The 14,108-nt window shown below is 38.5% G+C and overlaps 1 protein-coding gene across 7 annotated transcripts in view; it reads right to left on the minus strand.

The window, feature by feature from the left end:
- ralgapa2 (Ral GTPase activating protein catalytic subunit alpha 2) overlaps window positions 1-14,108 on the minus strand; it is a 521,318-nt gene that overhangs the window by 415,824 nt on the left and 91,386 nt on the right. For 6 of the 7 annotated variants that reach the window (XR_011355999.1, XR_011356000.1, XM_069932375.1 and 3 more), the window contains exons 7-10: window positions 9,475-9,590; window positions 5,662-5,800; window positions 4,279-4,478; window positions 588-821 (exon numbers count right to left, since the gene is read on the minus strand). Coding sequence is in view for 5 of the 7 variants with exons in the window: in XM_069932375.1 (XP_069788476.1) it covers window positions 588-821; window positions 4,279-4,478; window positions 5,662-5,800; window positions 9,475-9,590 (689 nt within the window). In the remaining 2 variants the exon portion in view is untranslated. The remainder of the gene's footprint in view (window positions 1-587; window positions 822-4,278; window positions 4,479-5,661; window positions 5,801-9,474; window positions 9,591-14,108) is intronic. The other variant, XM_069932374.1, reaches the window with a different exon arrangement.

Genomic DNA, 14,108 nt, shown 5'->3' on the forward strand with positions numbered 1-14,108 from the left:
GATTGGGACCGGGGTTCAAATCCTGCGCTGTCTGTAAGGAATTGGTACATTCTCCCCATGTCTGCATGGGTTTTCCCTGGGGAATCTGGTTTCCTCCCACCATTTGAAACATACCAGGGGTTGTAGGTTAATTGGGTTGCACGTGAACCGAAATGGCCTGTTACCATGCAGTATGTCAACATTTCTAAAGAATGGAAAGTTTAATGGAGCTCCAAAGTCATCAGATCTAAGCACTTTGTTAAAAATCCAAAACAAAGGATTTCCTCCATAGCTCATGAGAATCTATAAAGTAAATCCACTCAAATTATGACTGGCATGGTCAACTGATGAACAAATAGAAACTAAGAACTGGTTTGATAAACGATTGAGCCAATCAGAAACAAATTATGGAACAAGCAAGAACTGAATGTTAAATCCACGAACAATAAAAGAAGCAATATGAAATGTTCAGATCAAATTATCTGCCCTCAAAATCAAAGAGTAATCACTGCTGCTCACAAATTACAATGGACAGTCTAAAAAGGGAAGGAGTAAAATATCACAATCGTATTTTTGGGTGTTAGTATTTATTAAATACCTCGACTTACCTGGTGAAAAATTTCATTGATAAAATTCACATTAGCTTGAGATGAAAGAAGTACTCTCTGAACCATTTCGTAAACTGTCTGATGTTCCTCTTCGATACTACAAGTACTGGAACAACTGAGTCTTCTGTCTGACAGCGTGCTGCTATTGGAGTGAGTGCGATCCTGTTCGGAAGACCCATTTGTTTCCACTTCAGTGGCTTTCTCCTGACCTGATGGATTAGCAGTTACGGACTGCTTATGAAGTTAAAAAAAAAATTTGAGAAATAGATATTTTCTGTTATTCACCTTCAGTAGAAATATAGTAGTGAGTGCCATCTCTTACAAGCACAGTCAACATGACAAGAATTAATGCACAAAATAATCTTAAACTGCATGAAGATAATAGCAAATACCAGAAGATATTGGTTTCAGGTGAATGGAGTAAAGTTTTGGGGAAATATCAGAGGCATTTTTTATTTAAAACTCAGAGTGGTGGGTACCTGGAACGCATTGCCAAGGGTGGTAGCAGAGACTGGTACAATAGGGACATTAAAAAGACTTGCATAGGCACATGGATGGAAGAAAAATAAGGAGAGATGGGTGTGAGGTAGGGAAAAATTAAGATTGTAGTACAATAGGTTTACATAGTTTGGCAAAATATGGTGGGCTGAAGGCCCTGTAGTGTGCTGTAATATTCCATGTTCCACAACTCTGTTAATCTGACACACTACAGACTTTCTGCTCAAGCAGGTTTTTGGGGCTATTAGTTTGTTATTAAAATAGTATGTTAGCACATCAATTTCACAAGCGGCAGGGCACATAGAAATATAAATATGCTCTCCAGTGAACCAAACAGGTTTCATCAAAGAATGGGAATTAGGGCCTTGGTGAGGAGAGAACCAGATCCAGTGAGTTGGATGGCATATGATTGGAGTTTTACTATTCTAGCAACCTGAATTCCCCGATTAATGTAGTGCAATTTATGGAAGTCACTCAACATTGAATTGAAGCTATTGAATCATTTATTGTTATGTGCATCAAAATACAGTGAAAAAGTTGGTTTTGCACATTATCCTGTCAAGTCAATCAATTTTTGAATACAGGATCTACAAGATGAAACAAGAAGCTCATGGATGAACATTATTCTAGATTGGATTTTGAAAGTGATTTTTTTTTTTACTTAGTCAAGACTAACACAACTTCATTAACTACAATTGATATACTTGTTTATTTAATGTATTAGCATAAAGTAAAATACTTCCTTCTTCCAAAACAGTTCCAGAAATATTTCACAAGGCATCACACTTTACATCAGACAATTAATCTGTCTTAGCAAAGAATTCTCCAGAAAGATTAATTTCTTCCCCAAATTGATTATTCTTAGTATTAATGAATTCCTTGGTTCAGTTTTGTACAGAGGTGATTTTAAAGAAAATTGTCAGCTGTATTTTATAGTTCAACTCGCAGACGAGGAGATAGATTCTTCAAATAATTTTGCCTCAAATTTTACCAAATGTGGTTCATCATCTGTACATGCCACTGATGTGTGTAATAGTCATGGTTTGTATCCTCATACACAATCAGGAGGTTGAACTTGCTAAAGGGCAAGTTCAGATTCTAATTGGCAGAGCCCAGCAGATTTTAAGGGCTTTTTTTTCTATAAACACACACAAATGCTATTAAGTGGGAGGCAAGAAGAAAAACCTACCAAAGAATGATGTTACACAAGGCACTAAATCTTTGCCATCTAGAAACAATACATTGAGGATACATTAAGGATATCTTGACAATTTTTAAAAAAAATAATCCATCAGCTGTTACTCTTGACAGCTCTGCATATTCTAAGTTCCTATGTCCCCATTTAAAATGCAAACTACCTTCCTGTTAGAAGGGACTGCAGTGCCCACCTTAGAGTTAGAATGGGTAAAGGCTGTATGATTACTTTATTATAAATGTAGGCATATAATGGTTAAATCTGTATGGAAGGACAGTAGTAAATTATTTATTAATACAGCAGAAAATGTATAAATTCAAGATTCAATTTATTGTCATTGTAATAAAACTGTCATTTACATGAAATTGCTTTTGCCAGCTGCGAGGCAGGCAGATTTGCCATCAGTAGAAATTGCCTAAAGCATCTCTTACAGTCAGAGAAAGAGAAGCAAAAGAGTCCTCCCAGAATCACTGAGTATCCGTAGATTCACCTCCAGTGCTTCCGCAGCTACACAGAATCTAGTCCAAACCAATGGTAACCCGAGCTCCAGATCAGAACCTACAACAGGATCAGGAACCCTTCAGCATCTTTAGCAGTTCCAATACCTGATCCCCTTCAGTCAGTTTCGAGTCTGTCTCCAGCAGTCCACAACATGGCGTGAGTCTACCCAACAGCAGTCTCCAGCAGCCACAGTCTCTTTGGGTTCTCCACCCTGAGTCGCCAGCAGCCCACCTCATGCATTGGTCTTTCAGCCGCAGAGTGCCCTCACTGGTCTAACACTGTGGTCACTGCCCCATGGGTTTTCTCCTCTGCTTTTCCTTCTCAGACAAGCATGGTCTCCCTGTTTTCTAGTGCCCTGCTCTAGCCTTCCACCTCCATGGATTCTGCAACCCCTCGTGGCTGCTGCCGATTAGAAGCACCACCACCTTGTGTGCAGAAACTGCGGTTCTAGGATTTTAAATAAAACTGCCATCAGCTCCTTTAATGGGCCGTTCAAAGCCTGTGCAGAGCTTATGGCTGTTGACTGGACGGTTGATCTGCAGGTCTACACCAGCTGCAGTGCTGCTGTTGCAACAGCTCCAGCAGCACTGCCGTTTCCTTAAAATGTACTCTTTAACACAGGCACATTACCAAATAAGTACACATGACATTAGATTGGGATTTCAATTAAATCATCCTTGAATGCTACTTTTGCTGAAGATTACAATAAGAAAATTCAGAGTACATCACATATAACAGAGATTCTTTTTTCCTGTGGTCTAGGTAGAACTGCCACGAATTGGTTGTGTGCAAAAAACTGGTCACAGTGCAAACATGTAAGCAAAACTGTAAATAGAATACGAATGTAAACAAACTGACTGTGCAATACAGAGAGAACAAAGAAAATCAATAAAGTGCACAAGAGTCCTTAAATTCAGAATGCAGGAAACCAAAAAGTAACAAATCAAGCAATTTAGCTTAATATTCAGTTATGACATACGAGTCAGCCATTTATCCCATCAAATTATCCAGGCTCTGAGTAAACCCACCCATTCCATTTCCCTGTAATCAATTCTCTCTTAAATGTCCATCAATTCCATACTAACTTGCTTATTGCCCATGAACACAAGTTGTAATTTACAGTACTCAATTAACCTACTAGCCACCATATATTTGCTATAGGAAGAAACCTGTGCAGGAAAACGTGCAAACTGCATACAAGCCAGGCACCAGAGATGGGGATCAAACACTGGAGCCAGCAGTGCTCTCCTACCTGCTGCATCTCACTACTGGATGAGCCCAACACAGGGGAGATCTAACCAGTGGTTATCATGAGGGAGGCACTTTGCTCTTCTGGCCCAACAACACAACACCAATATATTTCTTCCAATCACCCTGGTGCTTAATAGATGCAATAAAACGAGAGTTCAACTTACAAATGTATAAAACTACATGAATATTCTTACAGGGATTTATAATATCAACATTTTAACACCAATAAATATTTTTTAAACATACCTGGATGATTTTAGGTAGCATCTCTCCACTATTCTTAGTGTTCTGACTTGTAGCAGTGTATTTATTTTCCAAAAAAAATGTCACCAGCCACTTAATAAACGTCACCCGAGCTGCTAAGTACTGATCTCGTGTGCTGTAAACGTCTTTGTTGTTTCGTGTTATATTAATATACAGTGGTTTTGGCCTCATTTGAGGAATTTCTAGTAAAAAAAAATAAGAACATCATCTTTTGCAACCCATTCCAACTTTATCAACTTTTGATTGATCCGAAAAGCAAAATCAATCAATTCTAAACTTCAATGCAGAAATTGTAAAACTACTTTTGGAAATTAAAATAACCATGGTATGATAAAACATGAATAAAATCATTCCAACATTATGTCACTAAATCCATGATCATTCTATGTGCTATCATAAACCCATGTGATTTTATTTTGCTTTAGGTTACTCAACATTAGTTATTAGTTAAGTGGGATTTTACGTAACTTCATGCCCACTTAAAAATCAGAAATTGCTACTAGACACAGGTTTTGATGTTTATAGAATTGGTGGGGTGATGTTTTTGGTCAGAAACCCAGGATGTTCACACATTTTGTTTCAACTACATAGGCTAGGAATTTTGGTTATGGCAGATCTCCTCATGGAAGTCAGCTGGATTGGCAGTCAGCAGCATATCCCAGGTATCATCTTTCTCTGTATATAAAAAAAATCTGACATCACCCCTAAACTTTCCTCTGCTCACTTTTAACACATTGACGACCTAGGAAAAAAGCTGGTGGCTTTCCACTGTCTGTATGATGGGTAGGTAGATAGATTGATAGATTGCATTGGTCTATGACCCTTTAGATTCAGGTAATGATAGTTTTGTAGCAGTTATGTCATTCAGTCATCCAGAGTTCAGAATTAATAATCCAAAGGCCCAAATTCTCATGTCATCACAGTAGTTTTGGAATTTTAATTCAATAAATAATATGGAATTTGGAAAGACAGCAATAACTAGTCTTTGCAATGATGACCACAGAAAATTAAAACCCATCTGTTTCACTAACTTCCTGTTGGGGAGGAAGTTTACAATCTTTATCTTATCTGGCCACATGTACCCCAGGATGACATACAAAATACCACAATTAACCTTGTGAGCTGTTTATTTGTCATTATTACCTTCTCAATGGGCTATTTGTGATAGTCTATAAACAGGGATCTGTCCAGAAATGCACACATCCCCCCCCCAAAAAAAATTACCGTTTTCTTGATTGGTTTTAAATTTGTAAACAGCACTTGTATATACTTTGAGGATGAATGAGAATGCAAAAGCAAGTAACATTTAAAAAAAAAACAGTTTAAACATCTATTAATGGTCTCTAATGTATTGTAAAGTCTCACCAAGTACAGGATTGTACAGATTAGTAAATTTTGTGAAGGATGGAAATAAATGAGAAAGGTAGAACTTCTTAAATAAGGCAAAAAGAAACTTGAAGCCACTTTCTTGTTTTTCTTTATTCTTCCATTCCAAGCTTGCAGCCTACAAATTAGGAAGAGAACAAAGATTGGTAAGATAATGACACCAATGCAATGGAAATGCTTCAAAAAAAAAAGCACACACGCGCAACACACATTATTTTTAATCAAGAAAACTGACCCATAATTATAACCATACCAGAATTAAACAGTTTCCCAATGTACACCATGAAGTGAAAACTTGAAGCATTTTATATTGGACAAATTAATTGATTATTTAAATGATATATTAACTACAAACAAATTTTGTGAAGGACTTGCAGATTATTTCTGGCTATTTCTGATATGGTAAAATTCCAATATTAAAGCTGAATCTTAAAACATACTTCTTAGAAAAATCTCTCAATTTTCCTCTGTGGATGTACACAGCTGTTTATCATTGCGTCATGTATCGGCAGGTCAAGAATTATAATGTTGTTCAAAGTCAAATGGAGGTGAAAGATAAACTGGCACTCTGCACACCAAGATAAGAGTTCTCTTGTTATGTTAGGGAGATTCATTTTTCCAGCCAACTGAAAAACTGAGTAAACTGTCAATTGTCTCACTCATTACTTGTGTGCCCTTGCTTCTTGTCAATTAGTTATTGAATGTTGCTACATAATTTTGAAGAAATAATAGATTTTGAGAATTATATATTGGCTGGATATGAAGCATTGTACAATCCTCTGGTTTATAAGCATTTATATTCAAGAGTATACATAGCCTAACATCAATTACCAGGGGGGGAAAAAAAACAAATCCACAAGGAATGGTAAAGGGGCATATTGAAAATGTTGTCTATCGTTATGAATAAGAAATTAAAATTGATACATTTAATAGGTGGTAATGCAAATAGCAGAGCAGACAATGAGGAGGATCAACTGATGTAGTGTGGCTGGATTTTCAAAAGGTGCAATATGTAAGATATTGTAAGGAACAAAGATCTACCAGGAAAATATATTCAAATTGGTGTAGGATGTGTAGACATGAACAAAGAAATAAATGGAAATCCGAAGACTGTAGCTATTGGAAATATGAAATAAAACCAGAAAATCTTGCAAGCATGAAGCAGGTCAGACAGTAACTGTGGAAATAGAAGTCGTCAATATTTCAAAAAGAAAAATACAAAAAACTGTAGATGGTGAAAACTTGAGTAAACAATGAGCTACTAGAGTCTGAGACCCTCATTTAGTTTTCAGTAGCAGAGAAGATGGAGAAAAGGGGAGTTGAACATAGGGATCAAGAAGAATTAAGATCAGATTATATTTTGATTTGTCTCTGTTGAGTGTTGCTAACATGCCAGCAGGCCTGGTTGTACAAAGAGGCAAAAAAAGCTTTGCCTCAGGTTGTCTTTTAGAAACAAGTGGGGCACTTTTTGTTAATGGGGTGTCACTGATCACTGCTGGCATTTTTTTGGTTTATAACCAATATTTATGACTTGCTTGAAGGGAATCACATACAAATAATTCACGTTCAGTGACAGTGCAAAACTACAAAAAGAATGAAAGACAAATCTCAGTAAAAGGAAATAAATAGATAACCAAGTTGGTGAGCACTGATGCTGAGGCACAGGAAAGGTGGCTATACTCAAATGTAAACAAAATGTGGTAAAAAGGGAATGCATCCTACATTGCTATTTGAGGTGGGGATTAGAGATTCCAGTGGGCTTATTTCATATTCTTCCAATTGCTTTCAGATGAGGAGGAAGTGCCAAAGGGCTTGAACCTGGCAAATGATCAAACAATGGATGCAAGGACATTACTGGCAGCCTTGAATCAAAATTACTTTATCCTCAGATGTGGGAAGTTTTACAAACAAAATAAAGGTGTGAGAAAGAGGGGATCAGATACTTGAAAAAGGAGAACCATTACTGTCAAACATGTTTTTTTGACTCACCTAATTTAATGCTTTTAATGAGGATGAAATTTGCAATGTAGTTATTGTTGTCTACATGGATTTACAGAAGGTGTTTGGTAAAGGCCCACACTACAATGTTGCCTTTCAAATTGATGGCAAAATAAAATCAAAATAACAGCAGGGGAAAGAAAGTTGTGAACAGGCAAAAAGAAAAGTAGTGCAAAATGGCTACGTTTCAGTTTGGAGGACAGTGGAAAGCAGCATTCTCTTGGAGTTAGTACTAAGACCACAGAGCTTTTTTAAAATATATATATAATAATAATAACTTAAACATGTGTGCATCGGGTAAAATTGCCAAATTTTGGATGACACAAATGCCAGAAAGGAAACACAAGTGCAAGATAAAATTTAAAACAGAGAAATGAGAGGTGATGTACTGTGGCAGAAAAGAAAACCTGGAGAAACCAAATTATTTTCACAACAAAACAGAGGGATCAAATGCATCTTTGAATGCAGTATAGCACACTGAGAAAAGGGTTACCAAAATGTATGGGATTTGAGGAATCTTTAAAGATAAAAAGCAGAATCCAAAAGTGGGGAAGTTATTTTGAACACATGAAAAACATCAGTTAGTCTTCAAATGGATTACTGTATTCCATTCTAGTCACTTTACATCAGGGAAAATTTCAAGGTATGAAAGAGAGGATAATACTTGTAGGGACTTGAAGTTTCATCTCTTCATTTTGACTAAAAAAGGAGTGGATGTCCTCAAAGGAAATAAGAAAGGTCAACAGGAGATTTGATCCCGATTGTCAAAATGGAGCTCCTTTGGGAACTCATTGTGATCTGGAACAACACCTCTAGAGTAAAAAAAAAATCAGTTTTCAAAAGGAAATTGACAGAGCAACTCTCATTGCTATGGAGAAAGAAAAGGAAAATGTCACAAGTAGGACAGCTCTGCTTCGAATCTTGGGCCAAATGCCCTCCCACTGTGCTTTTACAATTCATCAGTTCTATGAAGGGGTACATTGGTAAGGCGTGATCAACTCCATGGGTGTATTATCACAGGAATTTAGAAGAAAAGGTATTGGAAATGATTTCTGATTAAGGAGTCAATAATTTAAACAGATGACGAGAAATTTAAATTTTATATTTAGACATACAGCACAGTAACATGCCCTTCTAGCTGACAAGCCCATACCGCTCAATTACACCCAACTGACCTGCAGCTCCCGAATGCTTTGCTGGGTGGGAGGAAACTGACACAGACACAGGGAGAAGGTACCAACTCATTACAGACAGCGCTAGATCCTAACAATGTTCACTGGCACTGTAACAGTGTTGCGTTAACCACTATGCTTAGACGTGCAGCCCCACTGGGTAATGAATTATCATTTTATTACCCAAGGAGCAGTGGATGATTAATTATTGTACTACTTCAAGGTCAAGATAAAGAGCCCTGTAAACTCTTGAGATAATTAAGGAAACTTTAATTGAGCAAGAAAAATACATTAAAGAACTGTAATCTCAGAAAAGCTGATGAACTCCAGTGAGTCAGTCAAAAATGGACTGTCCATCCAGCGTTACTGCATTTGCTCAAGATTCCAGCATCTGCAGTTTCTTGCATCTCCAGTTGGCAATAATCTCACTGAGTATGTATTCATGGATGTATTCTCCATCTGGTTTCTTACGTTCTTGGAATTCCTCTGCACTTCTTCAGTGCAAGGGTATGAAATTTCTAATACCTTAGTTTTAAGTCTTGCACAAGAGCCAAATTTACAAAGAAGCACTCCCTTTCAAGAACAAATGTAATTTTTTTTTACAAATATTGTGACTACATACCTGAATTACCATGTACTTCAAAATCTTTTGAAGTATATATGAAGTTTGGTCCTCTGACATCTTTTCTCCCAAAACTGAAGGCAATAGAGGAGTAATGTCTTCTGCAGCAATTTTTGCTAAGTTGAAAAGAACAATTATTAATATGAATGTTTTGTTGATGCAATTGTTTCCATTCATTAAAAAAAATTAAAAACACAATTTCTATGAACTATACAACTTGGAGAGCTGATCTGCCCACATTAGTTCTTCAAGATCTTCATTTTTCTATTCTGAAAGTGTTCCAGACACAAAATAACAATTTTCGTATTTATACAACTTCTGTGTTGGTGTTCTATTGGAAAAAAAAGACTTCTGTTTCACAAACCACCCAAGATTAAAATAATGTAATGAGACTTGAATGCAAGTCCAGTGTTCTTGAGTGAAACACAAAAGCCTTGCAGACTTTGTTCATGAAGACTTCTCCTGCCACCTGTTTAAATCGTCCACCACCAAAAAATAGTCCGATGTGTTGGGACTGCAGAACCAAACTTGATTTGCTGATTGTGAACTCATTTCACTCTATCTACTGCAAAACTGCATATGCTGCTCACCAGAAATGTAATCCCATTTTGAAGCTTGGCTAGGTTAGCACTGGATTTGTAAATGTACAGTGCCTCTTCCAGCATGCCCTTCTGAACTCGTCACCAAGCAAGGAATTATTCCCTCGCTTGATCCTTTAAGCCCACTCTTTTCTTCTACCAGTTAGCCAATCTTCTGTCCATGCCAGTACTTCCTGTTATACCATGGGCTCCTATCTTGTTTAGCAACCTCATGTGTGGCACCTTGTCAAATGGCTTCCAAAAATTGAAGTAAACAACATCCACCGACTCATCTTTGCCCATCCTGTTTGTTTCTTCCTCAAAGAAGTCCAACAGACTTGTCAGGCAAGATCCCTCCTGAAGGAAACCATGCTGACCAGCCTATTTTATCAATTTAATGTAAAACACTACAGCACAGTACCGGACCTTCAGCCTTCGATGTTGTGCCAAGCCATATATTCCTTAAGTACAAAACCCTCCGTATCCTGTAGTCCTCCCCTTTTCCTCCATCCATGTGTCTAAGAGTCAGCCTCCACCACCATCCCTGGCAAGGCATTCCAGGCACCTACAACTCTGCATAAAAAAAACTTATCCCTAATGTCTCCCCTCAACCTCCCTCCCTTCACTTTGTACAATGTTCTCTGAGGTTTGCTATTCCTTCCCTGGGAAACAGGCACTGGCTATCCACCCTATCTTCATAATCTTGAAGGCCTCTATTAAGTCTCCTCTCATCTTTCTACACTCCAAAGAGAAAAGTCCCAGCTCTGCTAACCTTTCCAATCCAGTCAACGTGCTGGTAAATCTTCTCCGCACCCTCTCCATAGCTTTCACATACTTCCTGCAATGAGGTGACCAGAACTGAACAAAATACTCATAAGTGTGGTCTCGCCAGCGATTTGTAGAGTTGCAACATGACCTCTCTACTCCTGAACTCAATCCCCCTATTAATGAAGCCCAGTATCCCAGAGTCCTTCTTAACTATCCTATCAACCTGTACAGCGACCTTGAGGGATGTATGGATTTGAACCCCAAGGTCCCTCTGTTCATCTACATTCATAAATAACTGACCATTAATCCTGCATTCAGCCTTCTGGTTTGTCCTTCCAAAATGCATCATCTCACACTGATCCAGATTGAACTCCATCTGCCACTTTTCCACCCATCCTGTCTATATCCTCTTGTATCCTACATCAACCTTCAGCTTCATCCACAACTCCTCCAACCTTCATGTTATTTGCAAACTTACTGACCCATCTTCCATCTCTTCATCCAGGTCATTTATATATAAAAAAAAATCTCAAAGAGCAAGGGTCCCAGAACAGATCCTTGAGGCACTCCACTAGTCACTGACCTTCAGGCAGAATACTTTCCTTCCACTACTACTCTCTGCTTTCTTCCTAAAGCCATTTTTTAAAAATCCATACAGGCAAGGTTCCAATGATCCCATGCCTCTGGATGAGTCTCTCATGGGGGACCTTGTCAAATGCCTTGTTAAAATCCATGTAGACCACATGTACCACCCTACCCTCATCAATTTCTTTGTTACCTCCTCAAAAAACAACAAAAATCACAATTAGGCTCATAAAGCATGACCTTCCCATCACAAAGCCATGCTGACTATCCTTGAGTAGACTGCTCTCTCCAAATGCTCACAGATCCTATTCTTAAGAATCCTCTCCAATAGTTTGCACACCTTCATTCTCCTCATCCTTCTGTTCTTCACTTACGCATAGAACACCTTGCAGTTCTCCTTAATCCTACATGCCAAGGCCTTCTCATGCCCCCTTTGAGCTCTCCTAAGTCCTTTCTTCAGTTCCTTCCTGGCTACCATATACTTCTCATGTACCCTTCCTGTTTCCTATATCTAATATATGCTTCTTTCTTCCTTTTGAATAGTTACCTCATCTGTTTTGTCAACCACGATTCCCTTTTCCTACTATCTTTTCCTTGTCCCAATGGGACAAATCTATATTGAACCCAACATAAGTGGTCCCTAAATTTCCTCTATATTACTTATTTCATCCTTGAACACCTGTTTCCAATTTAATTTCACTAGCTCCTGCCTCATCCCTTTGTAATTAGCCCTTCCCCATTTTGTCTATTTTTATCCTTTTCCACAGCTATGCTGAAGCTAAGGGAGTTGTGATCACTCTCACCAAAATGGTCTCCCACCAAGAGGTCTGCTGCCTGACCAGGTTCCTTACGCAAAACTTGATCCAGTATGAGCTCTCCTCTCATTGGTCAGTCCATATACTGTATAAAGAATCCTTCTTGAAACCACCTGACAAATTTAGCACCACCCATCCCTCTTGCAGTCAGGAGGTGCAAGTCAATATTAGGGAAGTTGAAATCATCCATAACTACAACCCTGTATTTCTCGCACCATTCCAAAATCTGCCTTCTTACGGTATCTGCTCCTCGGTGTCCCATGGGCTATTTGGGGGCTTGTACATTACTCCCTGCTCAGTGATAGCTCCCTTCCAATTTCTGACTTCCAACCAGACCAACTCAGTGGACACTCCCTCTGCAGCATCCTCCCATTCTATAGCAGTGATACTATCCCTGATTAATAATGCTACTCCACCCCCACCCCCCTCTTTTACCTCCCATCTTATTCCTTTTAAAACACTAAACGCCCTGATACCTGCATCAGCCAATCCTGCCCTTCCTCCAGCTAAGTTTCTGTAATGGATACCACATTGTAGCTCAACGTACTGATCCATGCTTCATCTCCTTTTATTCCTAATACTCCCAGCATTGAAATAGACACATTTCAACCCCTCTAACTGGCTACATTCATGTTTTGTCCCATCTGTCCTTCCTCACAAACTCAGAATACATAGCATCATGTTTTTGACTTTCTGCCCTAATCTCTGTACTCACATTTTGATTCCCACCCTCCTGCCAGTCTAGTTTAAAACCTATCCAACAACTCAAGAAAACCTGCCCACCAGGATATTGGTCTCTTTCCAGTTCAGGTGCATCCTGTCCTTTTTGTACAGGTCAGACCTTCTCCAGAAGAGATCCCAATGATCTACAAATCTGAACCCCTTCCCTCTGCACCAACTCTTCAGCCACGCATTCATCTGTCACAACTTCTTATTGCTACCCTCTCTGGTGTGTGGCACAGGCAGCAATCCCAAAATTAGCACCCTTGAGGTCCTGCTTTTTGACTTCTTTCATTACAGGCTATAATTAGGTGTGAACAGGAGATGCTGAATGCAACATTCACAGTGGCCTGACATTGAATCATAGAACCACAATATTTTTGTCTATTCCTTCAAGACTCCCATTGTGACATACAATTAGATAGTTCTTAGCATTGTATGTAAACACCATGGTATCTCATTAAATATGAGCAGGATATCCATTTGATTTCACCCATCCTCCTCCTCTTCCATGGACAAATTAGTACTTCTTGTTCAATAATACTCAGAAGTAGAGCAAAGTATGGTACAGCATGGATTTTATTCTCTGGGATTTTAATGGTATTATATGGACATGGAGGACAGTCAAAATATTCCCCCCATGGTAAAATGTCAAAGACTACAGGACATCCATTTAAAATGGGGAGGAGTGTCTTGGTTCAGAGCTTCAAGCCTTGCACGGGACAAGTTTTTTTTTTAAACAGAAAATGGTAAGTGTTTGGAATGGGCTACCAAGAGTAGTGGTGGAAGCAAATACGAGAGCAACATTCAAAAGGCTTCCATATAGACACATGAATATGCAAGCAAGAGCAATATTTAATAAGTGCAGAGTCTTAGTTTAATTTGGGCATCATGTTCAGTGCAGCTATCATGGACTGATGAATATAGTCTTGTGCTGTACTGTTCTCATGTTATCACCACAAGTGTCCATGTAAAAGAATGACAAACAAGGAAGTCAAACATTAAGGGAAAGGACCTCTGCTCTATTTGTAGATTTGAAAGATTTGCTAGCCTTGCAGATAAATATTCACAATTAAACAATAGAGTTGGGTCCTTTCCTTCACTTTTAACCTCCTTGTTTGACATTCTTTTACATCTCAGTAATAAGACATTTCAGGCCTGAACCCTT

This window comes from Narcine bancroftii, chromosome 4 (assembly GCF_036971445.1).
Source record: "Narcine bancroftii isolate sNarBan1 chromosome 4, sNarBan1.hap1, whole genome shotgun sequence".
NCBI lineage: Eukaryota > Metazoa > Chordata > Chondrichthyes > Torpediniformes > Narcinidae > Narcine > Narcine bancroftii.